This window comes from Plectropomus leopardus, chromosome 11 (genome assembly GCF_026936395.1).
Source record: "Plectropomus leopardus strain MGB_pleo_1.0 chromosome 11, ASM2693639v1, whole genome shotgun sequence".
Taxonomy (NCBI): domain Eukaryota; kingdom Metazoa; phylum Chordata; class Actinopteri; order Perciformes; family Serranidae; genus Plectropomus; species Plectropomus leopardus.
In genome coordinates this window covers 15,372,350-15,396,394 of record NC_142186.1, presented here as the reverse complement: position 1 = coordinate 15,396,394, position 24,045 = coordinate 15,372,350, and the positions used below count along the sequence as shown (strand labels likewise).

General features: G+C 39.6%; 3 protein-coding genes across 4 annotated transcripts in view; 1 reads left to right on the top strand and 2 right to left on the bottom strand.

Annotated features, from left to right (window-relative positions):
• The window catches only part of sntb1 (syntrophin, basic 1), a 52,710-nt gene extending 46,241 nt beyond the window's left edge, over window positions 1–6,469 (bottom strand). Inside the window, exon 1 of the mRNA XM_042490817.2 lies at window positions 5,568–6,469. Coding sequence (XP_042346751.1) covers window positions 5,568–6,114 — 547 coding nt within the window. The 5' untranslated portion in view covers window positions 6,115–6,469. The remainder of the gene's footprint in view (window positions 1–5,567) is intronic.
• The window catches only part of LOC121945391 (zinc-binding protein A33-like), a 71,430-nt gene extending 51,298 nt beyond the window's left edge, over window positions 1–20,132 (top strand). The window contains exon 3 of one of the 2 annotated variants that reach the window (XR_015777885.1): window positions 20,006–20,132. Coding sequence is in view for 1 of the 2 variants with exons in the window: in XM_042489544.2 (XP_042345478.2) it covers window positions 11,787–13,019 (1,233 nt within the window). In the remaining variant the exon portion in view is untranslated. Of the gene's footprint in view, window positions 1–11,784; window positions 13,333–20,005 lie in introns of those variants that run through there. The other variant, XM_042489544.2, reaches the window with a different exon arrangement.
• Window positions 16,867–20,903, bottom strand: LOC121945980 (CCN family member 3-like). The gene is made up of 5 exons (XM_042490368.2): window positions 20,689–20,903; window positions 19,935–20,163; window positions 19,514–19,768; window positions 18,895–19,124; window positions 16,867–18,475 (listed from the first exon to the last, which is right to left on the bottom strand). The coding sequence occupies exons 1-5, from the start codon at window positions 20,734–20,736 to the stop codon at window positions 18,182–18,184; spliced, it is 1,056 nt and encodes a 351-aa protein (XP_042346302.1). The 5' UTR covers window positions 20,737–20,903; the 3' UTR covers window positions 16,867–18,181.
• Window positions 20,904–24,045: the final 3,142 nt, after the last annotated feature.

The following is a 24,045-nucleotide window of genomic DNA, read 5'->3' as shown; positions in this document are numbered from 1 at the left end:
CTTTGCCTTGAGGTCTTCAATGCTCCGCTGCAGAGTTTGATGATGAGAGTCCATTGACTAATTTGACACTTGCATTTTTTGGTACGCATCATAAATAGTGCATTGATGCTGGACCTTGTCCGTCAGCACCCTAACTTGTCTTTGAAGGCAGACGCATATTTTCCTCGCAGATTTCTCTTCTGCCTTCGCTGCATCGAATGTTTCATCCAACATTTCACACCTCCTAAACTGTCTCTTGATGGTGTGAGTATCTTGGTGAAGGGTCTCCAGCTGTTGAGTGATGGCCTGTAGTCTTACACTCATGGCGATGATGTCGCAGTCTGCATCTTCTTGGTCCTTATAGACATCCATGTTGTCGCTGTACGACTCTAAAAGAGAGTCGGGATTTTGGCTGCAGTTTATGTTCTGCTCACTGAAAGCTTTTCTTTGAAAAATACTTCTGTTTATCACAGAAATAAAGTGCTCAACTACTATTTATCTTCAGAGCTGAAGAGATGCTAACCAATATAGCGCAGGGGAGATCGTGTCGAGTGTGTTCGTGAAAGTTTGACTATCTACTTGAGTTGTGATTAACAATGTTGCTTTTTAAGAAAGATTTGAGATTAAAAAGTTGCAACATCTCATTCTGTGCTAGAATTGAATCTTTTTTTTTAAATACACTCTTTGCACTGTGATGTAAATAAAAGCCAGCAGTTGCCTTGGTAACAATGAACTGAGTTGCATTATAGGTAATGTAGGCATTAGAGCTGACCAATTACTTGGGGAAAAAAAACTATCTTGATTTGGCTGGACGTACTCAAAAATTCCATTTAACAGTTTTTACATGCAAGTTAAAAATTTAGATTTAATACATAAACAAATACAAGGGTTTCTTACCATTGACCAAACATTGACTTTTGCCCACCATTTTTATGCATTCATGATGTCAAGTTGGCAACTTGTGTTATAAATGAACCTTTTTATCAGTGTTAGTATACTCGCCTGGCATTCTTTATAATTAAAAGTTTGCTTACTTGTTACAGCTAATAGTTGCAGATACTAAAATGTGTAACTACTACAAGTTAATGATAGCTATAGGAACAAAATTAAGAAATATTTCATTTTTTATTGTCATTTGTTGACACTGTTTTTCCACTGTCCGCCATTTCTGCTGCCCTGAATTGTCACACAAATGTCACAAGTCAGCAACTCGGATATCATCAAAATTTCCCAATCATTTTTACGACTTTGGAGGGCCATTCATGTGCTCGTAACTCATAATTACTATAAATAAAATATTTCCAAGGAGCACGTGAAGGCAGAATAAGTCGCTGCAGATAAAAACGATATTTCCTGTTTTGGTTGCTTCATAATGAAAGTTATTGAAAAAAAAAAACCATGTGGGGCTTTTATTGTGAAGAATGTATTGGAAATTAAACGAAGAGGAGAAGTTGCATAACATCACTCGATGGAAACGCAGTCATCTCGCAATTGTGTTTTATTGATATTCAAAAATATCCCTTAACTTTTGTGCAAATCTGTAATAGACACCCCCATATTGGCCAACAGAACACACACACACACACACACACACACACACACACACACACACACACACACACACACACACACACACACAGAGCCACTCAACAGCCTCAATATGCATTGTGCTAACATGCCATTATGCCTATTTGTCTGTTTTGTCAATTGTTCTTTTCTCCCACATATTATTGACTTTGTAACATCCTTTGCTTGTTCTGTGCCTGCATCACCTAAAAAAAATGAACAACCAAATACTTATACCTTCCCACAGCCTCTGAGCTTTCAAACAAATCTTTATGGATAACTGTCAACAGCCAGAGCAGTACGCAGGGACAGACGGACCCATTTATTTTTTATTTTGTCCATATGGTCTGAGCACTGAGATCGTGGTTTTACGACCAGTCGCACAGTGTGAACAGAGGCATTGTGAGCACTGGTTTTGCATCACAGACAATTTACTTGTACTGTGGGATTTTGGAAGTAAACAACAACAACCCAGGCTCAAATCTTACATGCCCAGCTTTTGGCTGTGCTCCAAGTGGACTTCAGTATCTCATCTAATGGCTTTATTTGCAGTGCACTGTTTAAGCTCCACACTGTAAAGTGGCAATATTGTGTACAACCACACACTTGTTACTATTACTTATTGTTTTCCATCAGGTTGTAACAAAAGAAATTATTTGTGTATAGCAGATCCTTCCCTGGACCCTCCTTAACAGCACTGATGGGGTTTCTATAGCAGCTTTGTGGCACAGCTGCAGAACCCTAATTGACCACAAAGAGAAATTCACTTTTGACTTGTCAGACTGCATGCTGAGCCACAGAAAGGAGCCAGCAGAGAGCCAGCGTCTCGCTCAGGGGACACTCTAACAAAGCGGATGCTCTCTGACATTGGGACTTGCACCCACAGTGTTCTCAGTTTTTGACCATGGGGCCAATCTGCTGCCCTCTTACAGCCTGCATCAGGCTGGAGCGAGTGGTCGCTGCCTATTTTAGCTGAATTTGTTTTCCATCATCCTAATGAGTTTCCAAGATGGCTTGTCAGCGCTACATTAAAATACAGAGAATAGAAGAGCGTACAAGCTCTGTCACATACACACTCAGACGAATTGCACGGAGGTGCACACACAGATGCACACTGCTCTCCCAGGAGACGTACAAGTTCTCTTAAGAGTTGAATCTGATGTTTCTTCTCCCTCCTCATGTAACAGTCTCCTTTTCCATCTTAGAGGGTGGCTTACACTCAGGAATAAAAGTAGGAGTAAATCACTCATTTTTGGCATTCTTATTATTTGAAATGAAAGTTGGCCACATGTTACGCACCTTTTGCACCCCCAAAAATCCATGAAAGGACTTGAAAATGCACTTTTTTCACTTTGTGCTATTCCTCTGTTTAGCTGCTTTGCCAAAAGCGAATGATCTCTGTTAAACTGCAGTTCTGTTGAACTTCTGTCTCTCTGTTACCCTTAAGTTAACCCACCCTGCCGTCTTCATATCAGCCTCTTAGCCTCCCTCGTTAGCTCTCCTTCTGTTCTGTCTCTTTCTATCTCTCCCTCTCAGCACTTTCCCCATTAAATTCACATTTCAGCTCTACCACCCTCCCATCTCTCTCTTTCCGCCCGCTCTGTTCCCTCTCTCCTTCTTTCTTATCTGCTAAGTTTTCAGCTGGGACCTGATTTTTCCTTTGCAGTATTATAGCCCTTGTGTCCCCTTGGGAAGGATCATCACCATGCATGTGTATGCGTATGTGAGTTGGAGAGAGTGCGTATGTGTGTTTGAGAGAGTATGCACATGTGTTTGTGTGTGTGTGAGAGAGGGGGGGGGAGAGAAAGAGAGAGAGTAAGAGAGGGAGAGCGAGAGACACTTTGTTCTTACTATCTCGGGTCCATGAGTCCTCACAGGAACAGGAATAAAAAAACTCAGAAGTGGGCACTTGTGTGCAACATTTTCCGGTGTGTGAATGTGTGTGCATGTTTGCGTACTTGTGTGTGTGTGTTATGGGAGTAAAATGATGTTCATCCTTCAGAGTGGAATCTGCCAGCCATCAGCCTAATTTTCATCTTCACTTTTGGCTAAAAACAACTGCACAACACCAATTTGGCTGCACTGCTCGCATGACTGAGTTGAAAGCAAGTGGGTCTGTGTGCCTTTCCATATGTGTCTGTGTGTGTGTGTATATGAGAGAGACACTTGAGGAGATGTAGAGCTGGATTTGTTTGAACATGAGGGGAAAAGAGACGATAAGAGTTCGACCTTGTATGAATCTCCCATGGCACCTCTGGTTGCATAATAACTGCTTCCTTAGAAATCTGAACTGTGCTTCTGTGCAATAAGCAGCCAGTTAGTCACCTGTTTCCTATGTACTAAACCTTGAGTGTCTCGCAAAGTTGCACTACATTCAGCACTCATGTCCAAAATTTGGCTTGGGGGCCAATTGTGGACTGATTTTAAATAGCCCTTTATTTTCAGTCACCTCATGATGGCAGGACAATCAGACAGTTTGTGGACATGCGCCAAGTAGGAACTATGTAGGCGAAACTGATGTGTTTTCATAAACAGACAGTAAATAAGCAAACTAACGGTTACCACTGTGACTTTTTTTAATTACCCGTATGATGCGAGAAGCAGCTGGCCCCCAGGTATTTTAACATGATCTAATCTGGCCCCTATTAAGAAAGATTTGGACAACCCTGACATATGGGATTAAGTAAAGTTTCTGTCCCCCTCCTGCTGTAAATTAAATACATTTGTTGACAACAAACTTTGACATTATATTTGAACAACAAAACAAATTTGATGAAATGAGATATGAATAATGTAAGCTGCGGCAATAAATACAGCACCCTTTGTTCTTCGCTCTTGCTATTAGACAGTACCTCCTTTCTTTAATGGAAAGAAAATCACTCCCTGCAGCCGGGTTTTTCATTCCTTCAACACTCTGAGCCCCGCTACTTTTCATTCTGTTCCTCTAATCAGGGAGTGATTTGCGCCTGAGATGCAAAGTGAATGCAATCAACTGGCAGGTAGAATGGGAAATTTGCAGCACTTTGTGGCCTGAGGACCATTGACTGACCTGCCGGATGATATGCAAAAAAACGCTCAACACCAGTCTAGGAAATTGGCAGCCATGAGGGATGATAAACTCTCAGCCTCGCTGAAGGATGAGGTTCCCATGCATGTTAAGGTCCAGAGTTCCCTTAGGGATCTCTGAGTGAGGTTATACTGGGTCTCGGTAAAAATGAAGCCGAAATTCACAAACACTTAACTCAGGGCTGGGCAATATATCAATAATATATTTATATCGTGATATGAAATAGATATAATCTTAAAAGTTGGATATTGTAATATTGTATAAGCTGTTTTTTTCTGTTTTTAAGGGCCACATTACAGTAAAGTGATGTCTTTTTCTGAACTTCTTGCTCTATTAATTGCCTTTACTATGGTTGCAACTGTTAAATTAATCGCTGACTAATTTGATGGTGTGAGGTTTTTTGGGGGTTTTTTTTGTAAGTAAATATTCTCTGATTCCAGCTTCTAAAATGTGAATATTTTCTTTCTTTCTTCTCCTCCTCTAAGACAGTAAAATTAATTTCTTTGGAATGTGGACAAAAAGAGAAGACATTTGAGGACATCATCTTAAGCTTTGTACATTTTTTTCACCAAACGACTAGCTGATTAGTCAACAGATTAATGGACAGTTAATCGTTAGTTGCAGCCCTACTCTTAAAACACTTAGCCATTATATCCACATTACTGCTAATTAGTAATATATATATTAAAAAAAAAAATGTAAATATTTTGTGAAAGCACGGCAAATACAATATTGTTGCAATATCAATAAGGATGTATTTTGCAAAAAAATGGTAATATTGATTTTCTCCATATTGCACAGCCCAAATTAACTCTTATCTCCCCAGGTACTGCTTCCTAAGATAAGATCTTCATAGGATAAATTGAGGGCATGTACGTGGAATGAAAAAAGTTTGGGATTCCCTGACCCACACACTCCATCTCCTCTATCATGCTCTCACTCACACTCTGCCTACCTTCCAGCGTCACCTCCTTCCCGGCCCGTTTCAGCGCCTGAACAGCCTCGTCGTGGGTCGCGTCCCGCAGGTTCACACCGTTCACGGACAGGATGGCGTCCCCGACGTACAGAGCCTGTGTCTGGTCCGCTGCGAGCCCCTTGAATATCTTACTGATGAGGATGGGCATTTTATTCTCCTTCCCTCCTTTGATGCTGATCCCAAGTCCCCCGATCTCCTGCTTGGTCACCTTAACGCACCGCTTTCTGTTGGCGATCGCCTCGGGCACTCTCTCCGGGAGGTCCGTGAACGCGGTGCGCACATTTTGGGGGCAGTTGTTGGAGTTGGCGTTGTTGTTGTCAAGGTAGGATCCGTTGGTAACGCCGTTGGAGTTGACACTGTCGATCACGTTGTCGTTAACGCAGCTCTCCTCGCAGCTTAACGTGAGCGCTTCCTCGTTCAAGTTGACCAAAACTTTGTGCCACCGCTCCCGCACCAAAACCTCCACAAATCCACTTTTTTGCACTCCGGAGGCACCTGAAACTCCCGTCGCTATTACCACCGCCATCTTTGGAGCATTTCTTTAAAATGACATGTGATTTAGTTCCCGGCACGCTTTCACACATTAACTTACACGCCGTCTCCCTCACGCGCAGGCTGGACTTTGCCCCTCTGAAGTTTTCTGCGGGACTTGTCAGGCGTCCCGACCAACCAGCCAGAGCCCTTTCGGCGCAAGGCTGCTCCCCGCTCCGCCTGCCCGAGATCCTATCTGCTGGGTGGAGTTTGCTCCCCCCGCCGTCAGCCGATCCCATCTCCAGATCCTGCATGCACAAAATGTGTTCATCATTTCCCCTGAACGCTTGAGACGTGACAGTTGATGCAGAGTTAAACAAGAATCAACAACAAACTTATAGAATCAATTAAGTCATCAGTTTTACTCATATCATTTTGATAACACAATGATATATACTGTGATGTTAAGATACATTTGTCAATATACCAGCCTTAAAAGTAAATTAACACATATTTCGTGTTTTCTTTCGCGTCATTTGGCCACGTGAAGATGAAGAAGTGACTGAAAACTGTATGTTTTCATTATGGTGTCTATCTTAAAACATCTTTCATTAAATAGACTAATCTCAATTATGACTAGAAATGAGTTTCCAGTCTTCAAGTTCCCACTGAGACCCTCTCTGCTTAAAGCGTTCACGTTGCACGCCGGTTACGCGCGCACAGGAATGCGCCTGTGCCTGTTTTGATGTTTCAGAGAGAGAGAGAGAGAGAGAGCGTTTTGTTAGGAAGCTCTGACATGGAAAGACCCCCCTCCGAGGTTTTGCTCTCCATCGCCATTATTATTTTCCCAAAGGACATCTACATACCCTGTCAGTCCTGCAGGCTCGTTCAGAGTTCAGATTAGTGAACTCAGGCCGCGAGGGGGCAACCAGTGCTACTCCCATGTGGCAATGATAGGGGTCCGAGTCCTGAGAGTGACTGACAGGGATGCAGGAGATGGAGACAAAAGCGGTGAAGCAGCTTCAGTCAGCCACCAGAACATGATGACAGGAGACCAAAAAAAAAAAAAAAAAAAACAAGCAGCAGCTGCTGAGACTTCAGAGAGTATTTCAAGTGCACAGAAGTTACATCTTGTTGGATGTAACAACACTTAGATCTATAAATATGCATTTTCTTTAAACAGCCATCACTCTGAAGCATGACAGTCTGCTTTCAGAAACAAACGGCTTCATTCTGATCTATCAGCTATAGAGCTACGACACCTACTGGTGACACTTTAAACTGCTGTCTGTGAGGATTAAGATCTGTCATGGCATAGCCGTAAAACCACGGGGATGCTTGCACTGCTAAACAAAAACATACACAAGGGTCATGTGTACCAAATGCAACCAAAATAAAAACAGACTGCATTAAAATATGTTTATGGTGGGAGGATTTAATGTAGTTGTATCAACCTTTGCACTTATATTACTGTATTAAGTGATATTTTCTGATGATTTTTTTTTATTGTGGGTGTCTTGTTGGCGACCCTAGTGCAATTCTGTTCTATTCTATTCTATTATGTAATGTTCTGTTCTGTTGCACTTATTCTATTCTGTTTGATTCTATTGTGTAATGTCCTGTTCTGTTCCACTTATTCTATTCTATTCTGTTTTACTCTGGACACACAACAGTAATCCTTTTTTAATCTTAAAATGTGAAAATTTTAGGCAGCTAAGACAAACTAACTGTCTTTACTTAATTACCCAAAACATTTTGTAATTCATTGACATGTACAATTTTGTTTTACATACAGCCTTTTTAATTTGTTTGTTTTTGATAAATATGCTCCAGGTTCAGGCATTTCATAGAACATTCAAACTCCATAAAGTTTGAATTGAATTAATGTTTTGTTTTTTTTAATAACCAAAAACAGACATGGATGTGTCTGTGATTAAAAAATACAATGAATTGCCTCATCAAGAGAGTTTGATTCACCTCTTCACATACATGTGGCTTTTGTATGAATGGGGATTTTTTCTGTCTATCCTTTTTAGAAAAAGATTCAGAATTTGTACGTTTGGGAGTCCAACATATGAGGAGGCATGAGAAACCAATATGTGTGTGTGTATGGCACAATGTTAGCCCTTTGAGCTGCCCCTGAGTGTTTATACAGTCATTATTTTACTGTATGAATGTATGACTTGGTAACAGGCTATTAATAATAGGCAACAATGACCTGCATTTTTTCTAACACTGAGCAACAATATTTTTGCTCTATGAATTGCATTAATACTTAATTATTTATTAATATTATTTATTGTAAATAAGAAGGTCAAACATGAGTTGAGAACCTATATTAAAGGATATATGTTATGAGAAATAAGGGCAGTTATCTTAAGTTATGATTTAATATTATGTTTCTATACATGAGTCATAATTAATTAAGTTAATTAGTAGAATATAGTACAGGCATGCTGTACAATGAAGCAGCCAAGCTTGCTCACTTCCCCGCCCTCTAAACTCTAATGGATCATTACAACTGAGCTGCACCAAAGCCGGGAGTTATTTTAAGAAAGAGACTGGAACAGATATACTAAGAATACTTTGGCTTAATGAGGTTTAGGAGCTACAATTGATTTTTACTTTTATATGGAAATGAGCTTTTAGACGAAATGTACATTCTTTGTTGTGGTAATGACCTTGAAAACAAATAAACAAACACAGAATGCAATCTTATTAAAGGTGATGGTATTTAAAGGTTGTTAATGAATCTGTTTTAATCCTCCATCAGCCTATAGCACGTTGACGGCACACTTTGTTTTTTCAATGCAACAGGGAGCAGCTGCAGGCAGTTGTACTCGCACACAAACTCACGAGCACACGAGAGGTTTGTAATGTCAGTCTGTGAACTGGCTTTCTGGAGTCATCAGGGAAGAGTGGCGCTTTGCTGAGGAGCACTGCAACCAATTTCAAAGATGGCAGTTTTATGAGATATGGTTCTTTCTGGATTTTAAGGTGCTCTGTGGAGTTCACAAAACAAAAAGCTCTGTTTGCATTCAGTGTTTCTCACCAAAATGCATTGTGTGCGCGCTTGAGGTCTAATAAAGGCACTGAGTGCGTTTACTTCCTCATGACGATAACAAAGCCAGTTCATCCTGCATTGTTTTTATCCATGTCTACTTTAATTTTTTTTTTGCCTTTGTTGGCACATTGCAGACTTCTTTGTGTCTTACTGCCACCAGCTGTTGATCAGTGGAACAGGCAGTCAAAGAGATCTTTGTCAAACAACTGCACAACTTCCACAACTGCTTAGATCTGTACTAGTACAAACCATTTGTGAAGCAAATACAGTTGCCATCAACTGTGGGAATATTGGAGGGGATAAGGCAGAACGGTGTTAGATGTGACGGATGTCCTGCAATGCATGAACAAGGAGTGCTTCTTGATGCTCTCCATGATGGAGTCATGTGAGAGAAACATGTTGTTAGTATGAAACAAAAAAAGAGAGCGTAAAATCAAAATGTTTCCTCAAAAGAAAGGCAGACTGTAGATATTTTCTCAGAGCACAAATGTGGTATGCAGTAATTTGGATGTCTGAATGACAGTGTCAGTCCACTAACAAGCTGTGGGGAAGAAAAACTTAAATCACTTCCCAATTAAACACTGTTTCAGTCAAACTTTAGTTGAAAATCCTTGAACATATTCTGTTACATACATTTTACTTTCCTATTTATACTTATCTTCTTCATTTCTCCTGTCTATTATCTTTCCATTGAACTATGACCCTTGTGTTTAGATATAACTAATGAAAACATAATGTTTAATACCTGCACACTATTTATTAGGTTTTTGACGCTACGAGAGTCTCACAGTAAAGAGCCAAACACCAGCACTTCAGGAATGCACTGGTTTGGCAGCTGCTTTGTTTTGGCTGCTGCTGCTGGCATCATTAGACTTCCTGAAATGAATTTCCATGTCTAAGATCAAGCTATGAACACAGAAAGGCAGTGGTTATTGATGTCCCAACAGCTGGTTATATATACAGATGGTGTATTCACATAGAGTAGATCCTGTGCGGATCAAGCACAGGAGCTGATTTTCGACTGCTACCTGAGGAGATCACTTAAATACTGATGTGACTTTTTCCTATCAAAGCAAAACAATATATAATCAAAAAGTAGATACCCTTCATTTTTTATTTGTTTTTTTTTACAGCACTAGATGTGCATTCATCTGATTACAGAATAGGTGGTGTGGTATCCTTGTTAATTGTTGGTAGAAAAAAAAAACAGAAGCAATGACACAAATAACACATTCTGAAGTTGCTTGAAAAAGTGTGTTGGTTGTTAAATGGTATTTCACATCAAGTTTAAACACAAGATGATCCGTGTAAAATCATAGACATGCTGGTAGCACCACAATATGACATGGTTGAAATACAATGCATAGCTTCAGCATCATAATCCATATCAGGCGACATGTGACCAAAAGTAATCAGATTACATTGTTGATTCATGAAATTGAGAGTTAAACTTGTAGGCACATTCATGCGCGTTTTCACTCTATTTGAAACATAAAACAGAAACTAAACAGCAATTTTGCCGAAGAGAGCGTTTGTGAAATGATTCGATTTGTTCCAAAGACACTGAAGTATCACTGTTTTCATGTTAACCCTTTAAGAGCAGAGACTTTGCAAATGATTTCTCAGTAACTGATGTAATGTGGAGACAGATTTTGTTGTAGTGTTTGGGTTGACCACAGATGCTTGCTGTGGTATGAGTCAGTGTTGTTTTGGTTTAGTGGATTGGTAGTTACATTGACACCCACACACACACACACACACACACAGACAAACTGACATCAGTGACATCATGCAGTATTAAAGGGTTCTTTATTGACTTTATTATCAAATTATGCTATATGCTATATTCCATGCCATAAGGGGTTAATGTCATATAGTAAGAGCAGATGGGTGGCGCATGAGTCGGGGAAGAGAAGCACGATTGCATCATTTAGCGAGAGATAAAACTTTAGGTGGTAAATACTGTTCAGTTAATGCATTTGCACACAAAGAGAGACAGCAGAGCATCTAAGCAGGTAAAGTTAAAATACTCTGCTTAATATACATTTACTTGATTTTATTGTGATTTTTTAAAAACTTATAAGTAGTTATATACTTCATGTAGTGAAATTTGCACCTGCTGTTTTTGCCTCCAGATGAAGGGATGGCTGATAGCTGATAACTATGTTTTAGTGAATAATGTTCATGAAATGTTTTGCAGCAGATGTTAGCAGCATGATGAGAGTAGCCTCGGTCACATTCTGTCACCAGTATTTAATATATTGTTTTTGTTGTTTAATTAGCAATTAAACCTATTCTAATTTTATTGTTTATTTTATTTAATTTTGACATTTTTTATCACTTCTGACTTACAAGTTTGTGTATTATTCAGTGGTATATTCTTCATCTTAATTATTATTTTATGAGTTTTTATTTTGATTTTTGTGGATTTGCTTTGCTTTTATGATCAGCTGATGAGCCTGCAACTTGCACCTCATCCTTTGTTCAGCATATTGTGCTTCCACCTGGAAAGGAATGTGCTATATAAATAATAATAAATTTATATAAAATTAATATAAATAGTAAATTGATTTATTTTTTTGTGCAAAATGGTAAAAAAAAACTAAAAAAAAAACATTATCATTGATGGTTCATGGCATTGAAACCTCTTCTCTGCACTAGATATGGCCACCGGCTGCAGATTCCTTTCTGAAGATCAGTTTTTGTGCTCCGTCTGTCTGGATGTTTTCACCGACCCTGTTTCTATTCCATGCGGACACAATTTCTGCAAGGTCTGCATCACCAGGCACTGGGAGGGCAGAGAGAAGTATCAGTGTCCACTGTGCAACGAGAAGTTTAACAAAGGCTTCAAACTTTGTGTCAACACCGGATTCAGGGAGGTCGTGGAGAATTTTAAGGAACTTTGTGAGGTAGCTGCCAATAATTCCCCAGTCAAACCAGGACAGGTGCCATGTGACTACTGCCTTGGCAACAAGTCCCAAGCGTCTAAAACCTGTCTGGTGTGCTTGACTTCTTATTGTGAAACACACCTAGAGCCTCATCTGAGAGAGGCAGCCTTAAAGAGACACAAACTGACCAATCCTGTGCACAACCTGGAGGATCAAATATGCAAGAAGCACAATAGGCTGTTAGAGCTCTTCTGCAGGAGTGACCAGACATGTGTTTGTCTGTTGTGCACAGAACATAGCGCTCACGATACAGTCCCCCTAGAGAAGGCGTGTGTAGACAAGCGGGCTCAGATGGGGACAAAAAAGTCAAAAGTTCGGGAAATTAAATGTAAGCATGGGAAGAAGGCTCTAAAAACAAAAGCGGCAGTGCAGGCCAAGAGGAAAAGCAAAGAAGTAGTAATGGCTAGAAGTCTGGTGTTGAATCATATGCAAACTCCTCTTGTTTGGTGGATTCCAGACATCTTCAACACTGATGGCTTTGTTCAAGGAAACAGGCACTTCTGTAAAGGAAGACTGTATCATGAGGTTCAGGCTGAAGGGAGCTGGGGTTCAGGAGCAGTCAGAGAGCTGATGTGTGGAAAGAGGACATTCGTACCTAACCGTAGCAATGGAAACTGGGTCATAAGGTTGGGAACTGACAATAACTGCAAGAATCCAGTAATCCCTGCCAACTTCTTCCTGATAAAAAAACCTGAGAGAGTCAGGGTGTTTGTAGACTATGACAATGGATCGGTGTCCTTCTGTGATGCAGACACTGCAACCCTGGCCTACACTTTCACTGGCTGCAAGTTCAATGAGATGATTTACCTCTTCTACAGGCCCGCAGAGAATGACAGCGGGACACAGAGGCTGCAAACGAGAGTGCAGAATCTGAGACTATGGTCACAACTTGAAAAGGCTGCATTGTGCCTTGTCACTGTTGTCATTGCCCTGATTTTCATGTGCTGAAGTTAAACATCACATCATCTTTTACGAAGACAGAGTTGAAACAGATTGTGATGAAGTCTGAATCTAGCAAAATCTGATCACAGTATGCCCACCTTATGCACATTTTGCATCTTTAAAGACCTGCTGGCTGAGCTCAGTTTAACTGTAAATAATGATTTTCCTCCTCTGTAAAGACATTTTTGATATTTGCTAGAGATAAAGCTTTGCTTCGGTGATGGATGCACATACTTGCAGACGCAGAGAGGGTAAAAACCAGCATCTTCTTCCTGTCACTTAATCATGTGTAACAAACTGATCAAGGTTCAGTTGATAAATGTGCAATAATGAAGTTGTAATTAGAACATTTTTATGAATGCTTTGTTTGGTGCTGAATTATCAGTATTTAAATACAAAAATCAATTTACATAAAATTTTACATTTGCATGAAAAATGATGGTTGTGTCATCTCTTGATGTCATATCTGTGACCACAGTGAAGATGGTGACAGGGGCTCAAATAACCCACTAGAGGGAGCAATCTATCTACCCTTCATACAAACAGCAGCCCACACTCACTGTTTAATTGAGATAGGGATAAATACACATCAGTTCAGACCAAGGAAATATTCTTCTTTGTTGAACCCTGAGCCTAAAAATCAAAGGTTGTGTTAAACACAAATTTAGACGCAATGGGGAACCACTACACAAAGTCATCGGCCTATATGTCCTTAATAAAGTGTATAATATATCGCTGTAGCAGGATTACATACTGTATAATAACATATATAAGCTTACAAAGTGCTAGAAGTATAAGACAAGAGCTTCGTCTTGGATGAATCGCCATGAACTGTGTCACAATCAGTCTCGAGAGTAATTGTAATAATTGTGACAACTGTAATGGCTCCGTGACTTTTCATCTCGGGCCATCAGGTCTAAAGATTCAATTTCTCTGGTGAAATATGTTGCAAAATCAGACATATGCATTGTAATGGGAGTTTCCATTTCTCATCATCATCTCTCTCTTTATCATATCATAATGAGTAGCACTCTCTGTTGATCACATTGTTAGTGTCCTGTGACGAACCACTGTGTGTTGATCTTTTGGTGTAAATCCTTGTTCTCTCTGTACTGTGAATGATGACGTATACTGTGTGATAAATCATGTCATTGTTTGACAACAAATTTCCAGAAGAGCATCAACCTAAGCTGTACTTTGTGTGTTGCTAACTAGCAGATGTTAGCCTGCTAACAGGCTAAACTAATGGCCAATATGGTGTCATCCTTGTGTACCCAAGGGTCTAGTCTAGTAGAAAAAGAAAAGAAAAAAGTGATATTACAGACTATAACATCAGTAGACTATAAGCTGTAGGTGGGTGGTTTTTAACATACTGACTCAAGGAAACATTCATTACACATTTGTATGGGGAAAAACATTGCTGACAACATAAAATCCTCTGAAATGTCTCCTTATTGAGTTGTACTAAGAAGATACTGAGCTGGAAAACATAGGGCCCCGGGAGCATAGATAAGCTTCTGTCAGTATTAGAGGGGATATGATAAGCATTAACACGTTAGCATTGTCATTATTAGCAAGTGCTTGGATTGCTGTTGACTCTGTGTTGTGTATTGCATCTTGCGTCTGACGTTACATAGGTTGTGTTTACTCTACAATATTTTTCTAAAGTTGAGCAATGCCATGGTTTGTCAGTCGAACACTTTTAACTATCGGATTGCTACATATCTTCTCACTTCATAGAGCAACAGCAAAGAGAGAGACAGACTTTGTTGGAAAAAGCGGTGTTAGAAAAAAAAAAAAACACCACTCAGTTGCAAACACAGCCAGTCTGTGAAGTCTGTCATTCTTTGACAACCAAACTGTTTGAGCAGCACTGAATCAAGGCTTTAGAAGGGCAGGTTAGCCATTCATTGGTACACCTTCATGTGCTGTCTGTCTTTTCACAGTCCCACTCGCACCTAAAAACAGCTTCAACATTATTTTGCAGTAATTCAGAGGATGAACTGAGTTATAAAATGTGTAAAGAGACCACTTCGGGTCTGCACAGTATTCATGCAGCATCCTATAACTCAGACAGGGAGGCGTCAAAGAAAACATGTCCTAAAAACACCTCAGTCTGAGGTTTGAGCTGCAGCTTGGCGGTTCCTCAGATGTTCTGATGTTTGCACTTTTCTAGCCAGGTGGCCAGTCAGTACGTCTGCAAGTCTGTCAGTAGTGGTCAGTCAACCATTCATCCAGACACTCAGCACATCATTCAGGGAGATGATCTTCTTTGCAGCTGCTCACTGAATCAGTTGAGTATCAAACAGCAGCAACATATACAGTGTCAGTGCAACCATAAAGCCGGTTTAGATTGAAGTTTTACGATACTGTACATCTCAAAATCAGTTAGGAATCCGCCAATAATACAAAAATTAATATTGTAATAGGCAAGCCAAGATTTATCTCACTCCAGTTTGAGGTTTACTTTTGTAGTCGTGTTACATTTGCCTTTTAAGGATTTAATGAAATGCTGTTGATGGACACCGTTCTCCCACAATGCATAAAGAAACAATGCACAAAGCAAACAAGCAGTACTCACAGCTGCAATATATAAGAACAAATTGTGGTTGTGAAACAGCTTTTTGGTTATCCCCTAAAACAGCATTAAGTGATCAGCCTTTTATCAAGCAGCTTCAGGAGTTCATAATGAGTTGGATCATTTGCTGTTGCTGTGTTGCAGCAGGGAGAGATCTAAAACATGCAGAAGTGGTACTCAAGGAGAGATTAGAGCCATGTCACCAGCATGGCTAATGAAAGCAGGCAACAAATTGCTCGGTTTGGTTCGTCTTTTTGTGTTTCCATTTGCTAGCTTGCTCTGTAATTTTAACATAATGTATGTTAAGACAATGCAACAATAAAATAAGCTCAAAATCCCAGATCCACAAGCATAACTAACCCATAGTATTACCTCACACCTCTGCTCCGCAGAAACCATAACATAGCTGCAACCAGATGTGTTGACCACAGTGTCAGTCCCCCACTGACTCATGCTGCTGATGAGCAAAAGTTTCCAGTGAGGAGCTATTTTAGGAGTCAGTAGCAGTCCCACATGGCATTACAGGGTTTTCCACCGTGACCCTGCAGGTGGGGTTCAGGGATAGAGGTCAAAAGATCACCACCCACTGTCATGGGGCTCGGGGCTTTGGTAACCTCCGAGTCCCATGTGATAATGTGAACATCCTGAATCCAGAGGAAGAAGTTTACCCAAAAATGCAGATGTGTGGAAAAATTGCGTGATGTGTTTTCACTTCTCAGAAAAGAAATTATATAGGTATATAGGCTGTAGGAAGGGAAATTGGCATCTAATTCTATTGTGGTTCAATATATTTGATCATCTTTTATGTTATTTTATTGGCATAATACGTGTTAAGTCTCCGATAAAGTGGAGCAACCATTTTGTTAGTATTAGGTAACACTTTACATACACTCGACTGACCTAAAACCTACATAACACATCCATGTTACCATTTATAACATAACAGTGTGATGTTGGACAAGGATCTCTGCCACACATCAAACAACATGAGGCACCAGTTGTATGAGAAATCAAGTTCATTTATCATTTAGTCATGAACACTGCTTCCGCGTTTTTCCAATCTATTCATTATGCTTATTTTCCCGTGTCCCTCTGTTATCTGCAGTTTAACATCTCAAATGTAATACCTTCTTGATTCAATTCATCCAAACAAGTCAACCCAAAGCTACCTCTCATTTAAACACAAATCGTTACCTCCTTTATCATCCGAGAAAAGAATACTTTCAGCAAAAATATGATGAATATGAAATGAATATGAAAAAAAGAGATTAAAACTTTGATACAAAAAATACAAATTTATTTTCAAACATTGAGTTTTGCAGTATTACTCAGATGGATACAGCAACAAGCAGTATAATTCAAGTCGTAAGCAAAACAATACCACATACCAATATATACAATTCATGTTTACATTACTACAGATTAAAGCTGTGTATTTGATACACACTCAAACAAGCTATACAGCAAGTATTTACAAAACTTTTGTCATTACAAAAATAGCTGTTGTTGATGTGCACTACTTTTAACAAAACAAAAAATCCATTCTAAATCTAAAAAACATCACACATTAGCCTTAATAAATGGGAGCGTAGACATTATGGATTTTACAACAAGGGTAAGATTTCAGGCAGATGTTAGAAATGACACAAAGTCACTACAGTGACCTCTCTTACATAGGTTGAGCCCTTTGTTTGGACCAGGTCAAAGTACATAGTCCAGTTATTTAAAAAATGTGTCCAATAGTTGAAAAATTTCCATGGCAGTGCCACTAAAAGGTAACGGATCACCCTACGTTTCCGTCTGCTTTCTTGTTGCTCTTTCTATTTTATCAATATGAAAGTAAAGGGTTTACAGTATTCTCAAAGTTTTTTTTCTAGATAAAGGTGTGTCACAGAACAATAGGTGCTTGAATTTGTTTTGAAAGAGGACATAGTTGAAGCCACTGACTTGCTTTGCTGAAGTGTTCCTCGTCATGATTTGGGCTGAACAAAACACTATTGTTTTGTGCTCTTTGTCTAAAATAATATATCTTTTTTCATGACTGGCCAACCTGACTGTCAATCAAAGAGTATTTCTGGAAGCTTCAGACAACAGTGACTCTACTTTATGTCTGCTCTACCCTGTACTGTATCTGTGCACTGTCATATTATTTTGCCTCTTGAATGGAGGCTGTTATAAGTTAACTCTTACAGTCTCCTCCAAGTAAGAACACCAACAAACAACTGTCCAACTAACGTCTTTTCTTACTGGTTGGTCATATGCGCCACCTAATCTGCAGATGTGGAGAGAATCAATATATCACAAGGTTTAAGTGCTTTGACTCTACTTAATAGTAGCAAAAATGACACTTATTTGTCCACAGGAGGCTACACAGCTAAATCTTGCTCCAGGAGATACAGAGATATTTAGTTCTCTGTGATCTCAACCAAAAGAGAATTCTTATTTTATGAATACAAGTATGATTATGGCCATAATAAGCATGTATGATTTTATTTTCCTTGTTGATATGTTGACAGACCTGTTTTAATCTAAATTTAGATTTACCACAACTCATGTTTTGGGTAAAATGAATTGTCCCTCGAGTGTGACTTTATGACCGATAACCGCTGTATCCCAGCTCTGATGGCTGCCACACAGCATTGTCTCGGGGGCAGTGGCTGTGGCAGGCACAGGTTAGGATCGCCATGACTGGTTTCCTGCTTATTTTACCGTTGGAGCACTTGAAGTCCACAACGACGGTCTTGGTTCTGTGGGGGGTGCAGCAGCGGCCGTCTGTGCAGGAGCCACAATAGCGAGGCTTGTAGGCCAGGACGCTGGTGCAGTTCTTGTAGGAGAGTTGGACGGCTGTGTCGCTTCTGACCATCTTCTGGCATTTATTGCCTCTCTGTACGAGGAAAAGAAGCCAATCACTGAATAAATGTGCACTATATCTATAAAAAATGTCATTCTTCTTATTTATTTTACCTATTTTTTTATTTATGTTTTTTAAAATGTCCTTCTGTTTAGGGTTTTGTTGCTTTTATTGCTTTTGTTGTTTTTGGTCTGTTTGTTTATTGACATTTTATGTCCTGCATCTTGCTGTATTTGTCCCCACAAATCTTCCCTAGTTCCCTAGTCTCGCGTGTGTTCAGTAGGACTGTTTGGCTTTCTGTTGTTGTTGATATTATCATTATTATTATAATTATTATTATTATGATGAGTGATTTTTATGAGGAAAGTCCAGCTGGTTATGCTACTGGCATCTAATGATACATGAGGAAACTCATACATAAGTAGTTCCCCAATAAACTACCCTAAAAGTACCTTTGGTGTAAGCTGTGTCAGCTGTGTCTGGTCCAGCTGGTTATCACACGGTCTGATCATACACAGTCGGCTCTGCTTCACCATCTCACAACGACGGTTCTTATTGGTGACCCTGGTGGACACCCCCATGCCGCAGGTTTGAGAGCAGGCGCCCCACTCTGTGGTCTGCTCAATGCAGTTCAGGCTGGGATCCCAACCGTCAAAGCTCACCGTTTCCTCCTGACGATAAGCTGAAGGGACACACAGGTGGACAGTTTCTTAGAAAGAGAAATCATCTGCAACAGACATTGTAGAAAACCTATAAGCATTGTGATTGGATTCAGCTGCCTGCAGAGTGAAGTATCACATTGCTGTTTCACATTCCAGACTTTAGTGTCAACACTGTCTCTTTCCTCTGTGTTTCCTCCTCCTTTCTCAGCCCTCGCTCTATTTTCCTCTTCCTTCCTTGGTTTCTGCTCCCTTACTCTGATCAGGTCACAGAAATGTACATAACCTTTAAACTTTATATCTCACACTACAGTGACACTAACGTCAAAAAGGAATTGGTTGATTGTATGTATCAGTCTGTACATATATATGATCCCTGTCATCCCATCTCACTCTACTTCGGTCGACTCACCTGCCATTGCAAAGCCGCCCAGTGCACTGGCCTCGGCCTGGGGCTCACACACCCACTTCTCGCAGCACTCTCCAGGCACCTGGACCCTGCGTGGCATGGGGCAGTCCGGCCCGGGCAGCATCACATCCACGTTGCAGCGTGGCACACAGGCAATCTGCCCATCGCGGCACATACACTGGTACTTACAGCTAGGGAAGAAGGTCTGGCCGTTTTGATAGACGGAACCGTCCAAAACACACACATTTCCCCCATGAGCTGGAGGACAGAGACAAAATAGGGAAAAGTGGTTTTATATTTGGTTTTTAATTTGTCTTTCACAAGAGATATAACTGACATCAGGATTCCCTTTTGTACTAACAGAACATTTACTGTGTACTTGAAATACTGCATTAAGTGTTTAAGAAGGTCTTTGTCCACTCACCGGTACAGATACCTGTCCTCTTGTGGACGTCTGCACTGTATTCACACTGCAGACCTCTCCGTGTGTCACAGGGGTTCATATCAGAGCAGACTTGCCCTTTCTGACGGGCACACACCAGGCAGCAGAGGCAGTCGTCCAGGATTAGAGGCACCCCAGAGGGACACATGGGGGGCTCCTTAGGACACTGGCATCTCCGAGGACACACCTGGGACCAGGCGAGCGTAAACACCTGGGTGGGAAAGAAAATAAATTAGTGTTTCATGCATTGTTGAAAGTCTCTAATCCAACCAAAACCACTGGGTCTTGAGAACTGGAATTAAATAGAACATTAAAAAAATACATTTTTAGTGAAACTAAATATTACATATCCTTATTTGTAGAGCAAAAGCTGTTTTTTGGGTTTTTTTTTTTAGCAATCAGTGACTTCAATAAACCTTAATAACACTTACTTGCTCAGTGAAACTCATTTGTAATACTTGTTGAGTGTCTAAAAACATGTTTCCAGCAATTTATGCAAATTAATATAACGTGTTATGCTTTGTAATAGCACAGGTTTCGTGTGAGAATAAAAAAATAACTTTGTCTTGAGAATCTCTTATTTTGAAATAATCTGAAAATCATTTTGAGCTTCCACAATGAAAACATTTTTGTTTATAAAATAAAAAATGTTCAATATCTTAAACCTCTTTATACAAAAAGTATCTGGTGTAACAATACCTAAATGAAAATGTTTGGTAAATGTTGCAGTGCCTACCTGTGCTGTAAAGAAGACAAAAAGAGCTCTTTCCGTCAGACTGGTCATCTTATTGTTAAGCAGAGCAGACTCAAAAATATCTGCAGTCTAAAAAGTGTTATTTTGTCTTTATCAGAGTAGATATGAGTCCTTTAGTCCGGGGTTGTATCTTCCCTTCTCTCTAGCTGTGGTGTAGCAGAAGGTTGTGATCTCTTTGTCGTTCTGGCTCAGGACTCGGGAGAGGAGGACTTTATATAGTGGAGCTGTCCTGCTGGCACCATGACTACAAACAGGAAGGAATGTCGGAGAGATCGCCCAGAGTGTTGGAGGAAGATGAGAGAGTCACATTTTATTGTGAGATCCTGTCAAAGAGGAAACCACAAACAAACAGAGTGGTTTCAGCATTTACAGTTTAATATTCTGCAAGAAATATTTGTTATTTGATATATGCATGGAGTTAATTTTATAACTGATCATTGTTAATTAAATACCTTTACAGTTTTTAATTAATTATTGACTTATTTGCTTATATACACTTCATTTTTTCCCACTTAAGTATCCTAACTGGGAATTCCCTTTGCAACCCCTGATGTTCATGCTATTAAACAGGGCCTGGGGGTTCCCTTACTGACAGTGGGTGGTGACCCTTTGACCTCTCTCCCCAAGCCCTGCCTGGGAGGTCACACTGAAAAACTCTCTTATTCCCTGTAGGATTGTAACTGCTTCCTAAAATAGCACACAGTGGAAACTTTGATTCATTAGTAGCTTAAATTAGCTGGGGGAATGACACTGAGGTCAACACATCTGGTTTGACCAGAGATACATGGATGGATTTGGGGATGAGGCTGACTGGATCCCGGAACAGAAAGGGGGCAATGAGCAACTTAGTAAGAAATGTTCCCCAAATTGCAAGAAACTAGTTGATTTATTTAAAAGAGAGAAAGAGAGAGAGAGAGAGGTTAATACATTTATTTATTTATTTATTTTTTAAATCTAGGGAAAATGTCTGGGGGAAAAAAGCAAGGGAAGAAATATAATCATCATAATTGCATATTTAAAATTATATTACATAACTATTTTATTTTTTGAAATAATTTTTAGTCTTGTTTACCTTGTTTTTTTTGCCTACATTATTTTCCCAATTTCTTTTCTTTAATTTTCAGGATATTTTCTTTTACTTTTTACTAATTTCTTAATTATTTTGTGTTCATTTCTTCTTTTGTTGCTCATTGCCTTCTTCTCGTGTTTTCTTGAAATCAAGCCAATTTGCTCAGGTTTCAAAGGGTCAGATAAAAAAAACTATGATTAATGTGATTAAATAACGGTTAATAACCAAATTGTTGGTGATTACAAAGGGGTTACATTCAAGTATATTCATTCCAGTAAAAGTTTATATGTAGCATATGAAGTTTATTCTGTTCCTTTACATCTTTTTGTCAGTATACAGGAATGGTTTCTTTTGGCATAGCCTATTTCCTGACATTTTTCAGCTTCATTGCCCAGTTTAAAACATTTGTCAGTGAAGCATCAAATGTAAAAAAAAAAAAAGTTACATTACCTTGTTGAAGTACTTAAAATATCTACATTACTGATTACATTTGCACAGGTAAAATGCGGATAATATGGTTTGTAGTTTGTTTATTTCTACCTTTTCTACCCTCCAGTGGTTAATGTAAAAAACAACAACATAATGTGCACTGCCGAAATTATCTTATCACTGGGCTATTGTTATATTTTTTTAAATGTACAAATAGTTATTCTAACCGTATGTACAAATGTTATCAGAAAGAAATGACGGGAAAATGCACGCATTATTTTAAATTACCAGTTTCTGATACTAATGCTTTTATTTTCTCAGGGCGCCATCAGCTGGTTTGCTCGGGCTCACGTTAACAACCCGAGTCAGCAGCGTACTACACCAAGGCACCCAAGTTAGTGAATATGAGCGACAGAAGGGACACATTTAACGCCAAATTCAACGTTTTTTTTTGACGAAATAACAATGAGAAAGTGGAAAATAGCACACAGAGGTTGGAAAAAGACCACACAGACCGGGCAGTCAGCTCTGAAGATGACAAACTGTAACGCCAGATGCTAGCTAGCTGCAAGCAAAACGTTAGCTTAGCCCTAAACGAGGGAGCAACTCAGAGAGCCACTTGTTGGGCTTCAAGTTGGGACATTTGATTGACAGTTTGTCCATTGTCCTGGAGTCCAGTGCCACGGTGGACACTTTTTGTAAAGGACGACGGCAGAGAGCACACCTGAGCCAAGGTAAGACAGCCTGCTGGCTTATTGCTGCAATTGTTTGTTTGGCTCTGTGCGAAATGTTTTGCTTGTTGATAGTCGGTGTGTGTTAAGCACATTAATACCACTTGTCGGTGCCAGGTGCATACTTTAATTCAGGTTGAAAGTGGTGGCAGACTGATGGATTTGGATGAAAAATACAGGATGTTGTTGTATGTATGTATGTATGTATGTTGTAGTATAAATATTAAGCAAGTTGCATTGTGCTGTTGAGTCCAGTTATGGGTGAAATTCTGTGATGACAGAGATGCTAGTGATTGAACCTCTTCCTACAGTGTGTGTAATGCAGTTTTTTGTGTTTTTTGATCTGGACCACTGACTTTTTATTTGTTTATTTATTTATTTTTTGTTGACTGTTGTGAATCGTTTCTTTTATAGACCAAGTGGCTATAGGAGAATCTGGAGATCATGTGTTTACATAAAATAATAGCTGTGTCTAAAATTAGACTTAAGAGTAAAATGAATGCATTGTCATGTATAGTTAAGCATGTACTGTATACATATTTATGATGTAAGGTATTTAAGGTGTAGGAGCACTGCTATTTTGCTGTATTGGTTAGGTCCCCCCCCCCCCAAGAGATTAAGTGGGCTTTCCTGCACACCCCCACAGATGTTTTAATCGAAACTCACTGGACCAGCTGCTGAGGTTGAAGGTGGACATGTGCACACAGTCCTAAGAGGAGGTCTAATTAGCCAAAACAGATACATACACATATGTGGGCTTTGCGAGGATGTGCAGGGCTGTCAGGAAAGATTATTGTATTAAGTGTTGGAAATCCAGAGCATTAATTTGAAATGGTACATGATGAAAATCCAATTATTAAACAGGCTCACCCAGGAACCCCTTTAGAGGGGTGGGAAGCCAGTTGTTTTGTGTAACTTAACAAAAATAATAATATTAATTGTAATAAATAGTAATAGAACAACAACAATGACTTTACTAAGGACAAAAAGGTCCAAAGCATACTCAATAAAAAGAGACAGTAGTCTATATAAAACAATACAATAGGTACAATAAAAACAATAAAAAACAGGTGCAGGTTCCAACATATTTTCCTCCCAACTTCCCCCCTT

Excerpts from the sequence above, each read along its gene's own strand:
- LOC121945980 (XM_042490368.2), bottom strand. The coding sequence starts at position 20,736 with ATGACCAGTCTGACGGAAAGAGCTCTTTTTGTCTTCTTTACAGCACAG. Across the intron at positions 20,164-20,688 it reads TTGTCTTCTTTACAGCACAG|GTGTTTACGCTCGCCTGGTC; the intron begins GTAGGCACTGCA and ends TTTCCCACCCAG. Across the intron at positions 18,476-18,894 it reads TGACACAGCTTACACCAAAG|AGAGGCAATAAATGCCAGAA; the intron begins GTACTTTTAGGG and ends TTCCTCGTACAG.